Source organism: Pagrus pagrus, assembly GCF_965226575.1.
Source record: "Pagrus pagrus genome assembly, chromosome: 10".
Taxonomy (NCBI): domain Eukaryota; kingdom Metazoa; phylum Chordata; class Actinopteri; order Spariformes; family Sparidae; genus Pagrus; species Pagrus pagrus.
In genome coordinates, this window is record NC_140194.1 from 370959 (window position 1) to 393458 (window position 22500).

Consider the following 22500-nt stretch of genomic DNA (forward strand, 5'->3'; position numbering starts at 1 on the left):
GTCACCTGAAAACTTGACAGGAAACATCTGCAGACTCCAGTTTGGATGCAACGTTTTTCAGTTTGATGACGACGATTCAAACTGACGTGTAAATAACATTTGTAATGAGAACATGTTTGATATAATGTGTTAGGAAGCCACGGGGTGCTTAATTTAATTATTTTGATAAAACTGCCATTTTGAAAATGTATATTTAAATGTACTTGTTAGCCTTCTTTGTCACTATTTTTCATTTGTACAGATAAAACGAGGGAAACGTCTCTGCTGTCCTGATTTTTAAATCCAGATGAACTCAAACTTTCTTCTTTATCAATTTCTTTATTTCATTTTTTTTGCAAAGGTACAAACAACTGTAAAATTGCATTGCCTGAAATGCGTCAGGATTGAATACAGAATGTAGGAAATATAAATAGTCGCAAAAATTGTGTCCTTCCAACAGATGATAGTTGATCCAGGCGCTCTGACGACCCAGACTCTGACTGAATATACAGTACATACACCACAGCTTCAGTTAGCAGGTAGAGCTATATACTATACAAACCAAATGCCCAATATGAGGGAAAAAAAGACATTTAAAGCGTTAAAAACCTTCAATGTACACAACCTTTCCAAAAATCATCTTAAAAACTTTCAACAGCAAACCAGGAAGCAAAACTGCATTTTCATCTACTCTGACAAATTCATGTTAACAGTACGACTCAGACTGAACTGAGCTAAAGGCTGAGCTACGAGTCCATCACACGTCAGCCGGGAGGAGCAGGAGGAGCGGGAGGGGGAGCGGGAGGGAGGAGGAGCAGGAGGGGGGAGGAGGAGGAGGAAGGAGGGAGGGAGGAGCAGGAGGAAGAGGAGGAGGAGGAGGAGGGGGAGGGAGGGAGAGGAGGAGGAGGAAGAAGAGGAGGAGGAAGAAGAGGAGGAGGAGCAGGAGGGGGGGAGGGAGAGGAAGAAGAGGAGGAGGAGGAGCAGGAGGGGGGGAGGGAGAGGAAGAAGAGGAGGAGGAGGAGGAAGAAGAGGAGGAGGAGGAGCAGGAGGGGGGGGGAGAGGAGGAGGAGGAAGATGAAGAAGAGGAGGAGGAGGAGGAGCAGGAGGGGAGGAGGAGGAGGAGCAGGAGGGGGGGAAGAGGAGGAGGAGGAGGAGGAGGAGGAAGATGAAGAAGAGGAGGAGGAGGAAACTGCAGGAATGTGTGAAGCTTACTGTTTGTTAGCCTGAGTGAGTTAACTGGAGGAGAACCAGCTCCCTGTGATGAAGAACTGAAACTGAAGTGTTTATCTGAAAGGAGCAGCTCAACACGCAGTGACTCCTCCTCTTCACACTGACTCTCCCTCATATCTGTACACAAAACATGACGCTTCTGTTAGCTTAGCTTAGCATAAGGACTGGAAACAGCTAGGAACAGTTCACTCCTCCCTCCATGATGAGATTTTATAGTTCACAACACAGTTCTGGAGCTTGACAGTAAAATGACTGATTACTGTGTGAACTGTTCCTTTAAGCTCAGCATGAAGACGAGACGGGGAAACAGCTGGCTTCGTTTTAACGACCTGGATACAGCGGCAGCGCTCAGCCGGTGGCCACTCGCGGTACTGCAGTGACAACAGAGCTCTGCTAGAAAGTTTCAACTCTTTCTACGATTTATTTTTGATCCATGGAGGTTTTATATTCATAGGAAACTTTCCTCAAGCTGACAAAAGTGATTTAAAAATCTGTGACATCATCACGATGTAAAGTCTATGGACCATCAGGAACATGTGGGAGGGGCCAGTGGGGGAAACACTACTGTGTATGGGTCACAGAACCAGGAAGTAAACTTGGAAGATAGAGACTTGTTGTGTATGAGCCAGATGAATCTCACTGGACTCGACAGACAATCTGAACGACTTTATCTTATAAACCTTTGAACAACGTCCACATCGCAGCAGCTCTCATTCACCTGTGGTTACTGCGGGTACTGTGGTTACGAACCATTTTAATAATCAAAGTCTTCACAGTAAAAACACTAATCGTAGTTTTAACATTTCAGTTTGTGTCCTGATGAAACAAACCACATTAACATGTTGATCAGAGAGTTTTAAAGCAGGTGGATCTTCTTCCCTTTGGACAGAGCAAAGCTAGCAGTTTCCCTCTGTTTCCAGTCTTTATGCTAAGCTAAGCTAACCAGCTGAGATGTCAGAGGCTGAGAGTGGAAACAATCAGAGAGAAAAGATTCACTGGCATGTTGAATTATTCCTTAAAACTTTAAAGTCTGTCGGCTGTCATCAGCATCATTATCTCTCTCTCTCTCTCTCACACACACACACACACACACACACACACACACACACACTAAAATGATCTACCATCTGTTTCGTCCCCGTTCATTCGACCATCGAAGCTTCACAGTTCTCGCGGTGCACGTCCTTTTGACAACACGATGCTCACTAACATCCTCAGATCATGATTCTCACAGAGGACGACGACTTCAAATGTAAAAGTGATGGTTGAATGTGTGACTGTACCTCACAGATCTGAGACCAGACGACTTTAAAAACTGAAGAGGCCGTGAGCCCGGCGTCCTGAGTGGTGGCTGAGAGGCTCCGGACTGAAACACTGACACAAGGACGTCCAGACGGATGAGACTCAAAGGCACCTGTTCAGGTACGGCGCTGGAGTCAACAGCTCGTGATAATCCTGTCAGCAGCAGCAGGACCAGCTGGAAAACATGGAGTCTCCCACAGAGTCTAGTTTCACACCTGCACATTATTCATTCATCTGTTCATTAAGGTTGACCTCCAGCTGCTTCACACCTCACCATGTTTCCAGGTGTTCTTTAACATGTGTTTTAAACCTTTAGCGTGGAGGTCCAGTTGCATTCTGGGTAATGTAAGCCCCAGGTTCTGAATAGGAAGAAGAATGAGTGGAATAAAAAAGACAAAATCTCTGCTTGTTCTGTTGATTTTCCTCCTGATGACTGCTGAGGTCACACCAGGATAAATAAACTAATTAGCTGCAACCATCAGTGAGCTCAAAGTAAATCTGGAGGGAAAGTGTGAAATTGCATTTGTGACCAATAACAAGCTGTCCTGACAGAGCTGAACTCTGATTGGACGGAGAGCCAGACATGGAGGAAGCTATCGCAGCGTCTCCGCTGTGAGTCACTGTCTGTCAGACTATCAGCTGCAGGAGGACATCATGCTAACACAGCTAACTGTCCTGTCACTGACCGAGCTAAGCTGAGGAGCTAACAGGCAGAATGAAAATCAAATGATGAATGAAGTGTGAAGTTAGCCGTTAGCTGAGGAGCTACAGTCGTCTCTGAGCAGAGAGACTCAGATTCATTTCACTGTCCCACGTCCTGATGTGACCTGGACTTAAACTGGGGCAGTTTGATTTTAACAAACATGGACTGAACCTTAATGTGCAGGACAAAACTAGACACCTGGATGAGCTAAAACTGAGACAAGGAGAAGATGTAAAACTGGAGGTTCAGGTGAGTCCAGAAGACAGGCTGAAGGTTAAAAGCTGCTGCAGGGACTGAAGAACGAACTCAGGCCGACATGAACCATCACCAGGAGACATGTTTGGGGACATGAGGGTTGGAGGAGGAGGTTGAAGTGTAATCCAGTTTGTGATCTGCAGTGGGCCAAGTGCTCCTCCTGGAGGGACTCCTTATTTCAGCAGCGCCTTGTAGAGCATTAGAGAGCGAGCTGTGGAGCGGTCCTGCTCCAGACAGAAGATGAAGTCCCTGAGGTTAACTCGTGTGATCCGCTGACGGAGCTGCTGGCGGGAGGAGGAGCCTGAGGAGGAGGCTGCACCCGAGCCTGAAGCCACCTGAGGGAGGAGACAGAGGAGCGTTAGACTGGGTCCGAGTGGGGGGGTCAGCCTTTTAAAGAGGATTCAGCACGAGACAGAACCACTGAACAAAGACTGAAATACTGAATCAGACCAAGAGCTTATGAATGAATGTGTGCGTCACAGCAGCCAAAGGACAGTTCAATATAACAATAAGCAATAATAATAGTAAAAAATAAACAATATAATGAAAAGGTAAGAAATAGAATATATACATAATATGTAGAAATATAAACAGTGGAATTAGACAGTGTGGCAGTGTCTTGTTATAAATACATAATAATAATTATTATTATTTATTTTATTTCGAACATGTAAATAATGGTAGTCACGATGCACACATTCTAACACGCTGTAGTAGGCTAATGGGGTGTGTGTGTGTCATGCAAGCAAGGACCGCCACACACCACACACACTGAGTCCAAAGCAGGTTCTGAGAATCCTTCAGCTGAAGTTCAGACTTTATTGAGACCATTAGTCATCGTCAGGAACCATTTTGATCTTTTATTAATCGTTTGAGTCGCTTTTAAAGCAAAAATATCAAGAATTTACTGGTTCCAGTTTCTTACACTGTTTTTCTTTGTGATTAGATCAAAACGTCACGTTCAACTCTGAGATACTGTCATTCTTCATTTACTGATGGGATGAGGGACACATAAGACTCAGGCTGGAGACCTGTCTCCACCACATCTTTACACAGACCTGTCTCCACCACATCTTTACACAGACCTGTCTCCACCACATCTTTACACAGACCTGTCTCCACCACATCTTTACACAGACCTGTCTCCACCACATCTTTACACAGACCTGTCTCCACCACATCTTTACACAGACCTGTCTCCACCACATCTTTACAGAGACCTGTCTCCACCACATCTTTACACAGACCTGTCTCCACCACGTTTTTACACAGACCTGTCTCCACCACATCTTTACAGAGACCGGTCTCCACCACATCTTTACAGAGACCGGTCTCCACCACATCTTTACACAGACCTGTCTCCACCACATCTTTACACAGACCTGTCTCCACCACATCTTTACACAGACCTGTCTCCACCACGTTTTTACACAGACCTGTCTCCACCACGTCTTTACACAGACCTGTCTCCACCACATCTTTACACAGACCTGTCTCCACCACATCTTTACACAGACCTGTCTCCACCACGTTTTTCTTTACATCCAGTATGTATATAAATAACTGTATAAATGAGGGAGTGACAAACTCATTTTGTTTTCAACCCTGTTTCAACTTTTTTTGCCACATAATGAGGCCTTATCTCAATGGACCTGAGGAGGCAGATCAGGTGATCTGTCTCATCTGCATGAATTTAACGTTAAATTCCTTCATGAAACCAAATCCTGAGAAAAGTTCATGTGTTTTCCTGTGCGGCCATCAATCAAACTCAGTTTCCTTAAATTGGCACTTAGTCATAAAAGCTTTGAGAACTGGAGCTGCTGAGGCTCCTGAATCATCAGTAATAGCATAAAGTGCATCTCCCACACTAGTTTAATCACTGATTGAGTCCAGACCTGCAGGAGGATCACCACACCTTCACGTCTCAGGTGTGTCTGCAGCCTGAGGCCAGGTAACACCCGGCCCCTGCAGCTACTCCTCATACACTGCTGTGCTCTGTCAGAGATGTTGCTCCGACAGGCCCTCTTTCCCAACACTGTACATTACACAAACAGTCACTCAGTTCACAGCAGCAGCAGCGACTCGGAGCGTCTTTTCCCAGGCTGCTGAAACGTCCTGAGGCGAACTCGACGGGCCAAAGCTTCTGAAATTAAGCAGTGTTTGAGAAAGAAGACGTGTGAATGTGCAGTTTACTGAGGTAACCCTGAGGTGAGACATGGTCTCTGCTGCTGGCAGAGTCTCTGATCACTAGGACCAGTTCAGAAAAAATAGTAATGAATAAAGTTCAGAGGTGAAAATGAAATAAACCACTTTCTGCTGGTTTTCACGTGATGAAGAGCAAACTGTTGTAGAAACAAGCAAGCTTCTATTTTGTCCGAGCGGAGCCTGAAGGATGAGACAACATGAGACTCTGAAGACCAAAGTCACCACTTTTACATTTGGATTATTTCAGGAGCTGAACGTCTTCTGATCGATAGGAGATCATCTGGATCTGATAACAATTATTTAACATATGACATAACTATTTTAATACATGACAGTTTAACACTTAGACACCTTTTGGTTGGTCCAACACTAGGAGGAGGGACATGATCTGGATTCTTAATCAAAGATCAATCCAAATTATCTTTCGATCATCAAAATCAGATTGACGATCTACGAGTAGGTGATTTTGTCCCTACTGCACCTTCTAGTACGTGACTGAAGAGAAAATACAGCTAGCTTAATGTTAGCCTGCAGCTAGCTTAGCCTGTGTGATGAAGACGATCAGCTGACTGGCACCAGAGGAAACTCTGACAGCGTCGGGCATGTTGGTTTATTTTCTTCTTTAGAGATCCTTTATTGATTAGTTCGTGAAGAGGATTCACTCTGGACAGATTAGAGCTGTAGAGCTGTCAGAGGTGTAGAACTGTCAGAGCTGTAGAGCTGCAGAGCTGTAGAGCTGCAGAGCTGTCAGAGCTGTAGAGCTGCAGAGCTGTAGAGCTGCAGAGCTGCAGAGCTGCAGAGCTGTAGAGCTGCAGAGCTGCAGAGCTGCAGAACTGCAGAGCTGCAGAGCTGCAGAGCTGCAGAGCTGTCAGAACTGTCAGAACTGTCAGAGCTGTCAGAGCTGTAGAGCTGTAGAGCTGTAGAACTGCAGAGCTGCAGAGCTGTAGAGCTGCAGAGCTGTAGAGCTGCAGAGCTGTAGAGCTGTAGAGCTGCAGAGCTGTAGAGCTGCAGAGCTGCAGAGCTGCAGAGCTGTAGAGCTGCAGAGCTGTAGAGCTGCAGAGCTGCAGAACTGTCAGATCTGGGAAACAGCTGGCTGATTAAGTGAGGATGAAAATAATCATCAGTTGCAGCTCTACCTGAGAAAGGTGAGTCCAGTCACTGATCTGCTCTTTCTTTCACTGTGTGTTTGCGTGTGTGTGTGTGTGTCTATGTTATCAGCGTGTACATGCAGTGAATGTAGAGCTGAGCTGCTCAACACAGGCTGTATAGATAACTGAGCACAGAACAGCAGCAGCCTGCAGGCAGAGCTGACAGCACAGGATAGGAATGAAGCTCCAGGTCCACACAGGAACAGAATCAGAGCATTATGAAGCCATACAGCCTGCAGGCGCACGCACGCGCACGCGCACGCACGCACACGCACACACACACACACACACACACACACACACACACACTTTACTGACTTAAACATCATTACGAATCAAAACAATGTTTTGGAGGCTGAATAACGTAAATATAAAATAATACATAATATAATAATATAATATATTATATAATATACAATAATATATTATATAAAACTAATGTATTAGTGAAGAAACGGACAGAATTGGAAGGTAACTCCAGAACTACAGGGGGCAGCATAACCACTAACTGCTGCTCACTGCACTCTTTACTGTGGCTACTAGCTGCTGTTAGGAAGTAGCTCAGTTAGCCGTGGAGCTAAGTGGTCCTGTTAGCTGCCTGGACCTGGACCTGATGGCACCGCGGGCACGAGGCTCAGCAGCAGACTGGGACTGAACTCGGCCTCTGAGAGAGACGGAGGCAGTGTGAAGACAGAGGACACAGTACAGAGGTGATTTACAGCAGCTCTGACCAGGACTATGACTCCGGGGACGAGAAGACACGGCAGGAGAGGACAGAGAGAGAGAGAGAGAGAACAGAGAGAGGAAAGAGAGAGAGAGAGAGAGAGGACAGAGAGAGGAAAGAGAGAGAGAGAGAGAGAGGACAGAGAGTGGACAGAGAGAGACAGAGAGAGAGAGAGAACAGAGAGAGGAAAGAGAGAGAGAGAGAGAGAGAGGACAGAGAGAGGAAAGAGACAGAGACAGAGAGAGAGAGAGAGAGAGGACAGAGAGAGGAAAGAGACTGAGAGACAGAGAGGACAGAGAGAGACAGAGAGAGAGAGAGAGAGAGAGAGAGGACAGAGAGAGACAGAGAGAGGACAGAGAGAGAGAGAGGACAGAGAGAGACAGAGAGTTCTGCAGCATCAGCAGCAGCAACATGAGCTCCTGTAAATTATCTCTTTTTTGTGTTTTAAGATGAGATAAACTTTAAATTTTGTGTCAAATTTTGAAGAGGAAACACTTTAGAGGAATTACCTCCCTGAAAGAAGAACAACAGAAAAGAAAACAAAGAAAACTTGGAGAAATCCATCTGAACTGAGGAGTCCAGCCGGAAAGTTCAACCAACTGACAAACTGACAGTTAGCCAAACGGTCCTGAAGACAACAAACACAACAACGAGCAAGACGAGGAACACAGCCAGAGAAGGAAGTGAGTGAGAACACCAGAGACAATACAACCTGCACGAGGCTTGTAAAAACAAAGAAACTACCTACAAACTAATTTAAGTTAGTTTCAGCTAAAGCTAACAGCTAGCCAACAACATAACAAGACCGTAACCCTTAGCAACGGTTACTAAGGAGTTGGACCAGCAGCCATGCAGCAGCAGAGCCCTGCAGCCTCAGACACAGCTCAGATAGAAGCTGTTCCTCTCTTCTACACACAAGAGCTCAAAAATGAAAGTGCCAGGAAGGCACACAAACAGAAAGTATTGAAGGACAGACCAGAGACACTCTTCTCCGACTCCTACAAGAATGGAGACGTCAGCAACCTGATCTTCTTCACAGAGCAGCCACTGGCATGGCACTCTGCTATAAGGACCCACTACCCCTCTGTGAAGAAAGAGGGCATCTGTAATGGCTGCAAACTGAAGGTCAGAGAAGCAGAAGACCCAGACTCCCCCATGACTTCAGTCAACATACAGTATACAAGAATGGGACTGTCATGGTGCAGGGAAACCTCAGGCAGTTTGAACTGGACTTTCCCCTTTTAAAGGAAAGAGCCCGGCAGGAGAAGAGCCCCCCGCCTGATGACACCCACACCCTGCCAGACACAGACACCACCTCCACCTGCCCTCCTGCTGACCAGAAGAGTGAGCCCCCCAGCTCTGAACAGGCCCAGGACCCCCAGCTGACCTCCATCATCACTGACATGAAGGTGAAGTTCAGTGAGCTGGTCCAGCCGAGAGGGCTGATCAACCATCAGCCGAACCAGGAGGAGACCTGCAGCCTCGGCACAGAACTGAGCAGACCGAGGCAGGACAGGGAGCAGAACAAGACAGAACTGAGCACCATGAGGACTGAGATCAGAGAGCTGCAGCAGCACCAGGAGAACCACCTGGCAGCGCTGAGCGCCCTGACAGAGGAGGTGAAGGAGCTGAGAGAGGAGAGAGAGCCACAGGAGAGAGCTGGCCTCTGTCACAGAAGCTCCAGGAGACAGACAGAGTCACCCCAGACCTGACAGGACAGCAGGTCTCACACCCAGACCACAACCAGGACCCTGGGAACCCCACCCAGAGACATCAAGACAGAGAGGCTCCACCCACCCAGAGACATCAAGACAGAGAGGCTCCACCCACCCAGAGACATCAAGACAGAGAGGCTCCACCCACCCAGAGACACCAGGACAGAGAGGCCCCACCCACCCAGAGACACCAAGAAAGAGAGGCCCCACCCACCCAGAGACACCAAGACAGAGAGGCCCCACCCACCCAGAGACACCAGGACAGAGAGGCTCCACCCACCCAGAGACATCAAGACAGAGAGGCTCCACCCACCCAGAGACATCAAGACAGAGAGGCTCCACCCACCCAGAGACACCAGGACAGAGAGGCTCCACCCACCCAGCAGCTCCCCTCCAGTCCACAGACCAACACCACACCCAGAACCCCCTCCAGCCCACTGGATGACTCCACCCCTCGTCCATCCAGACCGACACAGCAGCCAGACATCGTCATCCTCATCGACTCCAATGGAAAGTTCTTAAATGAAAAGAAACTTTTCCCCAACCACAAAGTGGCCAAACTCTGGTGCCCAACCAGCCAACATGCCATGGAGCTGCTGTCAGAGGAGCGTCTGGGTTCTCCGAGTCACATCATCATCCACACCGGCTCCAACGAGCTGAAGACTCAGCAGGAGAGAGTGTCGGAGTCACTCAAAGGAGTGATAGAAAAAGCCTCCAGCACCTTCCCAAACAGTAGAGTGGTTATATCAACCCTGCTGCCCAGGAAAGACTTCCACCCAGACACCATCCACAGGATCAACAGCAGCATCTCCAGAGACTGCGTCCTGAGGCCCAATGTCCACCTGGCCCAACACCCCAACCTGGACATCAGCTGCCTTTATGACTACGTCCATCTACTTAAAAACACCGTCCCCATCTTCGCCCGGACACTGAAGGACGTCGCTCTCAACCGAGACCAGTCCACCCCCCAAAGAAGGAGCAGGTCGACCTGCAGCACCCCCAGACTGCCATCCAGACCATCTAGACCATCCACACCATCCAGACCACCCCCACAGAGACCTGACTATCTTCATCCCCCTACACGACGACCCCACCAGGACAACTACGAACCCCCTCATACCAGACCAGAGCCCCTCCTGCCCCCAAGAGCTTCACCCCAGCACCATCACCAGGAGCCACGCCCCGGCCCACTGAGCTACGCTCAGGTGGTGAGGAGCAGCAGACCCCCCCTTACCCTTCCAACCGCCAACCCCACCCAGCTGAGAGACATCCAACACATGCTCAGCCTGCTCTGCTCCCACCTGATAGGTCAAACTCAGTAAGACAACCCTAGAGTGTTTATTTATTTATTTATTTATTATTTACTTATTTATTTAATTATTTATTTCTTCATTCATTTTAAAGGGTTATATTATTGTTAGGCCCAAACATCTAACATGTTCTAAAACTGATCTCTTCATTGACACTAGCATTGGGAGTTTATCTCATTTTTATTTATTTATTTATTTGTTTATTTCGGGCATGTCAGGTAGATCAATCATCATCACACATCATCTTAGTTTAAATCATACAATACACATGACCGAAAGGGAAAGCGGGAGAAGCAAAAGCTTATCTAGTCCCGCCCCCGTTACCCACATTTTAACACTGAATGCTACATTTTGAGTTTTAAACTGAAATCTAAATCGTTTGTTATTTCATGTTGGAACATCCAGGGTCTGAGGTCCTCTGCTTTTGGCCTTAAGAGCTGGACCCCAGACTTTAATAGAGACGTAGAAAGTTCAGACATCATTGTCTTGCAGGAGACTTGGAATAGAGGAGACATGCCCACTGGCTGTCCTTCAGGTTATAGAGAAGTCATTTTCCCATCTACCAAACTGAAAAATGGAAACCAAGGCAAAGATTCAGGAGGGATGTTGATCTGGTACAAGACGAACCTCACACACCCAATACAGTTACTCAAAAAAGGAGATTTTTCAATTTGGCTCAAAATAAAAAAAGAGGTGGTCTCCACAGACAAGACATGTTCATGTGTGCAGCCTATATCCCCCCATCAGAGTCCTTATTACAACGAAAACAGCTTCTCCATTCTTGAAGATGAAATCAGCTACTACCAAACACAGGAAACGTGCTGATCTGTGGTGACCTTAACGCCAGAACAGGCACAGAACCAGATCTGATTAATGCACAGGGAGACAAACATATACCGGGCCAGATCAACATGCCCTCTCCTTCACACCGGCACAGGAACAACTTTGACAAAACCGTCAACAGAAATGGGAATCAGCTGCTGCAGTTGTGTCGCACGCTGGGTCTGTACATCGTCAGCGGCCGGCTTCGAGGGGACTCCTTCAGTCTCTACACACAGCTCTCCTCTTGGCAATGTGAGAAATTAAACAGTTTTCCATTCAGAAATCAATGTACTGTAAAGACCATATCAGGATGTGAGAGGAGGAGAGGATAATCCTCCATAGGTGTAAGGGTCATAAAGTCACGTGAAGGGCAATTCTCTCTGCCTGAGGTGTTTACATGATGATAAGATGACATTTACATTTCAATAAAACAGCAAATGGTCACTGCCCTGGGAAAGACATGATCAAACCCAACACCAGGGGGTCATTGTTTTGGGAAGAAGTAATTCATGACTGTCATAAAGTATGCAACCACTGTATTTAAGGCAGAAACTTTTGGAAGACCGGAGAGAACACTTTGGGTCTTCTCTCCATGCAGCATGTATTAAAGAGATCAGATTCATGATACTGATTCTGAAGTTCTTCAGAGAAGTATCAACTCTCAACCTCAACAAGGAGAATTTCCCTTACAGCAACAGCACAGTGGACTATAGTGTTACAGACCTAGAGCCCCTCTGTCTAAGAGCATTCACCGTCAGCCCCCTGACACCTTTATCTGATCACAGCAAAATCACCCTGTACATTAGGAAGACACCAACTGACCCCCACGTAGCAGAGCCCAGCAAACTCAACCGCTCCAAACAACCCTATAGATGGACTAGTAATAGCAAGGATGACTACCAGAAAGCAATCGGTCATCCAACAATCCAATACCAGTTAGACCATTTTATCACCACCTCATATCCCCACAGTAGTGACGGCCTGAACCAGGCTGTTCGGGACATTAACCACATATTTGACAGCACAGCATCTATATCCAATCTGAAAAAATCTCAGCGTCACAGTTCAAACTCAACCAATGAAAAGTGGCTTGACTCTGACTGCAGGTGTCTGAGAAAAACACTCAGGAAACTATCCAATGAAAAACACCGACAGCCTGACAATCATGAGCTCCGCCTCCAGTGCTGGGAAACACTGAAATCATACAGGAAAACACTGAGAGCTAAAAAGGAGCAGCATGAACAGCACCAACTTAAAGAAACTGAAGAGTCCATTGACTCAAATAACTTTTGAAAAAAATGGCATTCATTCAACAAATCACACAAGGAAGAATTGGCTATTCAAAATGGGGAAATATGGAAAAACCACTTTAAAAATCTATACAGTGCAACCACACTGGATTCGGCCCAAAATAATCTGATCAACAAACTAGAAACCCTTGAATCAATCGTTAAAGACGACCAGAATCCTTTAGACTTTAAACCAGTGAAGGGGAGCTGCTGGCTGAGATCCAGGCCCTGCAGCCAGGGAAGGCAAGCGGCCTGATGGCATCTTGAATGAAATGCTTCAGTTTAGCAGCCATAAAATCAAAACTGCCATATTGAAATTATTTCATCTGAATTTGAACATTGGACATTTTCCTGACACCTGGAGCCGAGGGATCGTCACTCCGATCTTTAAAAGTGGAAACAAATACGAGCCAGACGACTACAGAGGCGTCTGTGTCAGCAGCAACCTGGGGAAGTTATTCTGCAGCATCCTGAACAGCCGACTGCAAAACTTCCTCAGTGAGCACAATGTCCTGAGCAAGAGTCAGACTGGTTTTACACCAGAACACAGAACCAGCACCACATCTACACCCTCCACACCCTCGTCCAGAAACACGTCCACCAGAACAAAAACAATCTTCTCTTGTTTTGTAGACTTCAAGAAAGCATTCGACTCAATTTGACATCATGGTCTGTTTCTGAAATTATTAGAAAAAGGTATTGGAGGAAAAATCTACGACATCATCAAAACAATGTACATAAATAATAAATGTGCTGTAAAAATTGGAACCATGGAAACAGACTTCTTCGCCCAAAGTAGAGGCGTGAAGCAGGACTGCAGTCTGAGCCCCACCCTGTTCAACATCTACATCCATGAACTGGCCAAATCCCTGGAAGAGTCCGATATCCCTGGTCTCAGCCTCTCTGACAGAGAAGTCAAACGCTTACTATTTGCAGATGACCTCATACTGCTCGCTCCATCAAAGAGGCTCTACAAAAGCAACTAGACCACCTGCAGAAGTTCTGTCAGACCTGGGCCCTGACCGTCAACCTGGAGAAGACAAAGGTCATGGTCTTCCAGAAACGACCTAAGAGCCAGAAAAATCAACACCGGTTCCACCTGGACTCTACGGACACAGACCACACACAGCTACACATATTTAGGACTAAACATCACATCCACGGGAAACTTCAACCTGGCCATTAAAGACCTGCGAGACAAGGACAGAAGAGCTTTCTGGACAATAAAAAATCCTCAAACATGGACACACCTGTCAACATCTGGATCAACATATTTCAGTCCATAATCGAACCAGTTATGTTGTATGGTAGTGAAGTGTGGGGCCCTCTCATGAACCAAGACCTTGAAAAATGGGACAAACACCCAATGGACAGCCGGCACACAGAGATCTGCAGAAGCATCAGAGTCCACAGGAACAGCCCCAACAACGGGTGCAGAGCTGAATTAGGCCAGTTTCCCCTGTTGGATCCAAAAAAGAGCTTTAAAACTCGATCAACACCTCAAAGCCAGCGAGCCCGGCTCCTACCACTACAAAGCCCTACAATGCCAAGAGGAGAGCAAAGACAGGAGTCCCCTCAGCCAGCTGGTCCAGAGGCTCAGCTCCAACAGCACCGGGCACCAAGACCGCCCTCACACGATCCGGCCCCACCAAGTTATAGAAAAGAAAAAGACAATTACATCGACTATTGGACATCAACAACCAAACCCCAAAGCAAACAATGCTATCTGGCTCTAAACAGACAATACTCCATGGCAGAACACCTGAGCTCTGGTACCGACCCGAGACTGAGGAGAACGTTGACTACGTACAGACTCAGCAGCCACAGCCGGGCCCTGGAGAGCGGCCGGCACAGACAGACGTGGCTGCCCAGAGAGGAGCGGCTGTGTCGGCTCGGTCCACACAGACAGGTGGAGACAGAGCAGCACTTCCTGCTGCACTGTGACACACACAGACATCAGAACACAACTCTACAACAACATCACACACACAACCACAAAGTTACACAAACTCTCAGACACAGAACAAATACAACATCTGCTGGGAGAGAAAAGAGCCACTGCTGCAGACGCAGCAAGAGACGTTAGTGCTGCCACAGAAGAAGAGAAGCTGCCAACACCTGACATGATCTCCTCCACTTACCTGCACACTGACACACACACACACACACACACACACACACACACACACACAAACTTTTTTCCCTTCTTTTCTTTATTCATTCATTTGTATTATTATTACTATTATTATTATTACTATTATTATTATTCCTATTATTATTATTAATTATATATGTATTATTTATTCTGTAATCTTTTACTTGACTGTATATTGTGTTTTGATGCTTTGGCAAAATTGTTGAAACTTTCATGCCAATAAAGCCCCTTTGAATTTGACAGGAGAGAGAGACAGAGAGAGAGAACCGTTAGCATTGGGCTAATACAAGCTACAAGAGTAGCTAAGTTGGCTAACGTTACATATTTCATGAAAATAACAAATCCCCCCGAAGCAACACAAATAATTACCTGTCCAACAGAAAGACAGCAGCCTCTGCATCACTTCTGGAAGTGCTACTGTAGCTGCATTTTCTCTGCCACTGTTTTCTTTTTCTTCTTCTTCTGTTGTTTTATGGCAGTTGGCAAACAACTTTTAGGTGTGCATTAGCGCCACCTTCTGACCTGGAGTGTGGCTCTCCTGCTAACTTCATATGCAGTGTGCTGAATATTTCCGGCAGGGAGGAGGGGGGGACAGAGGGGGGTGCGCGCAGGACGAGACACGAAGGCATCTGATTGGTTCTTTCATGTCGGACCGACAAGCAGGGGTTGGTCAGAGTCTTTACAGGCCTGCAGCTGCCACAGAGGTCTGATTTATTTTGTTCCTTTTTCTGAACACATCATGCATGGACTACTCTCAGGATGGAAGGACCATTTCACTCAGTATAACAAAAAGTGTTTCTGAACAGGATTACCAACTATACTTTTAACGAGGAGATGAAGAACAAGGCGTTGATGTGCCGGCAATTGCGTGACATGGGCAGAGGTGTCGATGACGTGCGCCGTTTTGCGACCTGCAGCCGGGAGTTTTAAAAACAGCTGATCGCAGCAGTCAGTTCATCTCTTCATCCACGGACGTCAAGATGAGCAACTGGAAAGCCGCTGAGCTCCGGGAGATGCTAACCATCACAACCGAGAGAATCGTCAATAACCAAATCACTCGTCACTGTTCGCGCCCAAATTCCTGCTTCACGTCACGTCACATGTTTACGCCTCCCCCAGTGGCGGCTTTTTTGCAAAGGAGGAATATTACACCTCCGTTTCACATAGACAAGGCGGCAGATTGTAGCCTTTACCTGGCTGCAAATGTGGCGCATGTTCTAACTAGAAGGGGCTACTGACTGTGGTCTCAAACAGTCCTGAATGTGTCTCAGTGAGACCTGCAGAGACTCTGCACGTCTCTGTTGACCTCAGCAGGTGAAAAGGTAAAGCAGGTTATCTGTGTTTTTTTCAGAGAGCATCACAAAGCTCCTGCGTTGCTCGCGTGTGTTCATAACAGGCTGCAGCCCCGGGGCGCTGGGACAGGGTGGGGGAGGACGGGCCTATCTGAAGCCTGATCAGGCCTGCAGTCTGGAGCTAAAGGGCGGACTGCAGCTGCCTGAGGGCGGATCAGACAGAACAGGCAGCCAGCGAGGCTCACAACACAAAACCATTTGTGCTGGAAGAAAAAGTTGTTCTGTGGATAAAACCAGAAGCACAATAAATGATTCTGTTCATGAAACATGTGACTTAAACGTGACTCATCACTTCCAGTGGTTCACTGTGTGTGGAGGGATGATGAGGAGGCTGTGACCTTCATCACATTAATACAGTCAACTAACAGAAATGTCTGGTTTCATCATGTTTCCATCATTCATCGTGTCCTCTTCTTATTCTGTGGTTTAACAGCACCAACTGGAGAATCAGCTCCACCTGCTGTTTGTCTCCATCAACCACTCAGTTCATTCACACCACAAACATCCAGTCAGGATATTTTTAAGAGTTTCTGCTGGAAATGATGTTAAAATCTGATGAGTGTCAGCTGCCCCCAAAACAATCAGGTGTGAACTGTCAGCAGACACATTTGACTTTAACTTGTTCTGCAGTAAATGTGTAGTAAATGACATCATCCAGGTACAGACTGGTTCTCTATGAAGCTCAGAGTCATCGTGATGTTCAGTCTGACACCAGGCTGGATTTGAATCAGGAACATGAAGATGAATGAAAACAGGAAGTTGCATCGTTCTCCTCGCTCACTCTCCACAGGTAACAGAGGAACAACAAGCTGCTGATGGAGGAGTGAAGGTGAAGAGGAGAGTGATAGATACAGGAGTGAACAGAGGGACGTTCACTGATGGAGACGCTCTGGTGTTGTGTCAGAGTCTGTCCCCCCGTTGATCTGTGTCTCCTCTCAGCACGGCGACCAGAGACGCTACAAACCAACATTCTTCTACGAGATCAGAGGACTGACTTTAAAATCTGACCCAGAGTCAGATCTACACACAGAGAGATGAACACATGACTAATGCAGCCTCACATCCAGCTACATAGCTCACATTTCCCAGAGTTCATTGCCCCATCAGAGGCTTAATCCCCCCCAGAAATGTTGAATTTCTCCGCAGGGCGACCCCCTCCCCCCTCCCCCCTCCCCCACACCCATCACTCTGCTGCCTTTGTCTGGGACAGCTGGGGGGGTGGGGGACCCTCAGGCTGGATGTGTGGAGAGAGAAAGAGCATGTGGGTGAGGGCGGGGTGAGCACGAGGCAGGCGCCTCCCCCCAGGCCATGACCCCCCCACACACACCTCGCCCCCCAAGCTCATTTCTGCAGAGCTCAAATCTATGGCTGCCCTGAGGGGAGGGAGGGGGAGGGGGAGGGGAGGGGAGGGGGAGAGTCACAACAACCCACAACAAACCTCCAGGCAGACACTGACCCCCTTCACTCAACTGTGTTCACAGTCACTGCCTGGATTAGAGTGCGCGCGCGTGTGTTGTGGGAAAAGGTCATGAGAGAGTGTATGTCTTCATGTAGCGCGCGCGCACACACACACACACACACACACACACACACACACACACACACACACACACACACACACACACACACACACACACACACATTTATCTTCTTATATAAACACAAAGTTTATAATATTATATTAATAGTAATAAAGAGCGCTGTGGAGCCGGCAGGTTAAATTCTGGTTGATGTCCAAAACTGATTCAGACATAGATAACTCAGCCAGTTCAGCAGATCAGCCCGTCCTGCACAGAACCGATCAGCGGTGTTGCAGCAAAAAGCATGTGGACCTGCGCTGTCATCACATCAGACTGAGACGGCTGCTCTCCACCAACTGTAAGACCCAGTGCATGATGGGAGACGCCTGGTGGTCACCTGATCTAACAGCTGATTAGTTTAGATGTCGACTCAGAAATAAAACGTTTTGTAGAGAAACGTGTTTTTCAGTCTGAGATTTTGAAGGTTTTTCAGACAGAAAACATGTCTTCATGTTGTGAGAGAGAATAAACTGACCCGTATGATTCTGTTCTTATGTGTCGGAGACATTTAACTCCACTCTGACAGACGGGCCTCTGGACACTGATGGAGTAACAGCAGGAGACACCACGGCCCACTGACACTAGCCGTGTTCGAAATCATCCACTCATTCACTCACTCCCTCTCCCCTACATCGTGAATATGATATAGTGCACTACATCATGAACACGATGTAGGGTACGACGGGAGGAGACTTCGGACACTACACGGGTAATTTTCTGAACGTGGTTACGTCAGCAGACGCGCCAGATACTCATGTGACGTGAGTGGGCGCGGCGAGCATCATGTAAACAAACCTGACGGTATAAAGATGTGATTCTTCATGGCGGTTGTGTTTCTTGGTCAATAAACTGTTGAAATATCAATAGTGGTGAGTTTTGTTTTGTCAGCTCCTGTTTTGTGTCCTCGTCATGAGCTGTAAATGCTCGGGGTTGTGCACAAGCTGTAACATACCAAGCGCGTGCGAATTAACGTTAGTGGTCAGTAGCTATTTAGCTCATGAGCTATCGGCTACTTTCTTATGAAAAAAAGTTGTGTTCTTCTTCTCCTCTGACAAACCACGACAGCATTGCATTGTGGGATACGGGAGCACAATGTAGTGTACATCGCTTGTTCACTCAATTTTGCGGTGCATTGTGGGTATTTTGTCGTCCACTACACAGTGGATGAAATCAGCCACGGAGAATTCGAACAACACTACAAAATGGCGAACACACTATATAGTGCACTACATCCGTGATGGGGGCGATTTCCAACAGCTACTGTGTCTATAAGATGCGTCTCTGATCTCTTACCTCTGTGCCAGCTGTGGCGCCCCCTGGTGAGTCGAGCTTGCGTTTCTTGCGTGGCCCGATGGCGGCGAGGGCCGTGAGGTTGGCGTCTCGTTGTCGCATCTGAGCCAACTCCTGCTGCTGCATCTGAGGAGGAAACCACAGCGACAAAACATTAGAAAACTGTAGATAACTTTACTTTATCTTTGAAAGATGAATCCACATGAGACGGGTCGGTGCCGTCTGCTCGTGTTTTAATGTTGTCATTAATAAAACTGTGCAACACTTTTAACAATGAACAGCAGCAGGAACAAATAAAGGAGCTGTATTTATTTGAGAAACATATTATTCTCATCAGACTCTGGAGGTAACCTGACCCGTTTACCTCACATGTGGTGCCATGTTGAGAACCCTGCAGAATCAACCATGTTCTGAGCCTCAGTCACATCAAAACAACCCTCATGTCTCACTTCTGTGTGTGGGCTAATGTTGCTCCAATTTGTAGAACTACAATTCCCAGGATACTCTGGGAGATGTAAACAGGAAGTATAATGTCCTGTTTATTTACTCTGTTTCCATGACGTCAGGTGTTTTCTATTTATCTGTGAGCTGAATGAGCTGTTAGCTCCTGTTTGCACTGTACTCATGGATGTAATAGATTACTTTGATACTGAAGAACACTGAAAGACTCGGGAGTTCTGCAGAATCTCTGCTCTCTGATTTCTGAGTGGATTTATGGCAGATTATTCTGGATGGACATCAGAGATGATGATGTCATCAGGAAGTGACATCACAGTGAATCTGAAACAGTTTCTGAGTTCAGACTGAGAAGAAGACGAAGTGACGGACCGTCAAATTAAAACAGGAAATGAAAAGACGCCATTTATATTAATTATCAGTAATCCAGTTTAGTTCATCACTAACAGATGAGACAAAGTGTGAAATAATTCAGCATCCTGACAAATAAAATATTTCATTCTGAAAAAGTTGTCAGGCTCCTTTAATAATCTGCTGTTTAAATGAAGTGAGTGGACGACACGTCTGCTTCTAAACTAAAGATATAAAAATCGTCTTGAACAAACTTGTGATGGTAAAATGTAAAGATTAACATCAGATTAAGTTCTGTGATTGATCACAAAGTCTCTTTTTTATTAATAATGTAAACAGAAAACTAAATATGAGGAGGAAAACAATCAGCTTCACACTTTATAAAACATCAGTGAGGTGTTTCCGCTCTGAAGCAGTGAGCTATTCTCCTGTCGACTGACAGAACCAACGAGGTCCGGTTCCTCACTATCACTTCAACGATTCATCGATACATCAGTTAGTCAGAAAACAACCTGAAACCTTTTGGATGTTGGAATAATAATTTAATAATTACAATAATCATTTATTGTATTTTTCTATATAAAAAACAAAAGACTTTCAAATGTTTTTTCTATCTTCTGACCAAATGGTCGATTGATTTAATGAAGAACTGATCAGCAGATGAATCAATACTGGAGATGATTGTTAGATTCTGTCCTTTTCTTCTCCTCATCACCAATAAAAAATTAATGTAGACCATCAGAATCACCATGAAAAGTTAATGTAACAGCAGAATATTTTCACTGGTCCAGTTTGTGTCCGTGTCCTGGCGACCTGATCGGTTAGTGTGATTTGATCCTGGAGGTTATAGAACACTGAATTATCAGCAGAGTGAGACGTCTTCAGGCTGCTCTCACATAACATCCTCCCCTGCAGCCCATGGATGTATTATTAGTGGATACCGGACCGGAAAATGGCCGCCGTTGATTTCAACGGAGTTGCTCGCCTGGCGCGTACGCCGAAAAAGTTTCTGACTTACGGGTTTACTTCCGCGTTATGGGGCCCATAGAGCATGCGCAGTTGAGTCACCCTCCATGATGCTCTGGGGCCTCCCATCATGCCCTGGGGCCTCCCATCATGCCCTGGGGCAATGAGAACGAGCAAATTGCGTTCTGGACAACTCATGAGTGCTTGTGGATGAGTTTGAGCGGTAACGACAGATCTACACAATCAAATGATGATTTATAGGCACATCAACCGATGATGTTCTCAGAGTCATGGTTATAGACTACACGTGGTTAATTTGTGTTGTTTTATTTTTTCTAAGTAAGGATAAAACATTGTTCTCCGCTGTTTTCCTAACCCTCCTCCCGGTCGTATGCATTTGTTTCAGCGAAGTCAATCGATGGATTATCATATACATGTTGTGTTGTGTGTATTTGTGTAGTCCGATCTGTCATAAACAACAGATTACATGTTGCGGGGCGCGTTTGTGTCGCGGACTCACGGTGCCACAGAGACGAGAGAGCTGAGCCTGTGGCCAGAGCGACTGTCTTTAGTGTTTCATACTGAACACAGTGACTCAACTACATCACACACTGATGGCACTATATCCTACACATGTGAGACACAGTAATGATGGCACATGTTCCACCAAACACTAACAAAGTGATACAGCATGTCCAGTCTCCTCTATTCAGGATCCTGACTCTCCCTTTCAGGCGGAGCTGTTGTGATGTGTAAACAATGTTGTGTGTGAATCCAGTAAAGTGCAGATATCTACCGAAGTGCAAGTGCCATTATTCATGTGCATTAAGTTGATTGTGCATATATGTATAAAAAAATAATTGTAAAATATTTCCAAGGCTCAAACAAATCTGTCCCAAGTAAAAATGGTTTAATTTGTGATCACAGTCTGCAAAACTGAGAAAAACAGTTAGTAAGAGCCAAGTGAGAGTATAACATGTGACTGCATGTTGACTGTTGTTTCTTACTTTCTTTAAATAGAGAATGCTTTGACATTACATAAGTAAAATGTGCATTTCTTAATTAATTTTATCTTATATGTTTCTATTTTATTCATCTTTATTATTTATTGCGTTGTAGTTTATACTTGCATCATCATCATCAGCTCTGCTGCAGACTGCATGACTCCAGGCCGTCAGACTGAGACGGTTCAAACCGTAATAAAAGGTCGTTATGACAGGATGAAAAGGATATTAAACAGTCATCAGACCCTGGTGACACACATCACCGACACTATCACATGCATGGTAAATAACTTTTAGACTTTTCCACAGCAGTGGCACTGGCAGTAAGTGAACATGTGGTCATTAAGCGGGTGATTTAACGCCAAAATACCTTTAGAACTGCATTTAAAAATGCATGACATTAAAATATCAAACTTGTATCACAACTCTGTCTCGAAAAAGACTCACCCTGGAGTCGTTTAATTCACTTTTCCGACCACGTTTAGCCTGTTCAGAGCTGTCATTCAGCCAACAGGCATCCTCGCTCCCGGGACACAGCACGGCCGAGCTTGGGAGTGCACGCACACAGCTGTGACGTCACCATGGAAAATGCTTTTCTGGCCTTTGGAAAACTTTTTGACGGTTTAAAAGTCCATGACTTAAAAATATGGAATACAAAGATGAG

The 22500-nt window shown here is 46.1% G+C and overlaps 2 protein-coding genes across 5 annotated transcripts in view; one reads left to right on the forward strand and one right to left on the reverse strand.

Annotated features, from left to right (window-relative positions):
* Positions 1–260, forward strand: part of LOC311264175 (BTB/POZ domain-containing protein kctd15-like) — an 11693-nt gene extending 11433 nt beyond the window's left edge. For both annotated transcript variants that reach the window (XM_084364806.1, XM_084364805.1), the window contains exon 5: positions 1–260. This exon is cut by the window's left edge and continues 229 nt beyond it. The gene's annotated coding sequence lies outside the window, so the exon portion shown is untranslated.
* A 636-nt stretch (positions 261–896) lies between these two features.
* LOC311264171 (transcription initiation factor TFIID subunit 4-like) overlaps positions 897–22500 on the reverse strand; it is a 34496-nt gene continuing 12892 nt past the window's right edge. For 2 of the 3 annotated variants that reach the window (XM_084364800.1, XM_084364799.1), the window contains exons 14-15: positions 19063–19185; positions 900–3804 (exon numbers count right to left, since the gene is read on the reverse strand). In XM_084364800.1, coding sequence (XP_084220926.1) covers positions 3643–3804; positions 19063–19185 — 285 coding nt within the window. In that variant the 3' untranslated portion in view covers positions 900–3642. Of the gene's footprint in view, positions 3805–19062; positions 19186–22500 lie in introns of all 3 variants that reach the window. The other variant, XR_014623438.1, reaches the window with a different exon arrangement.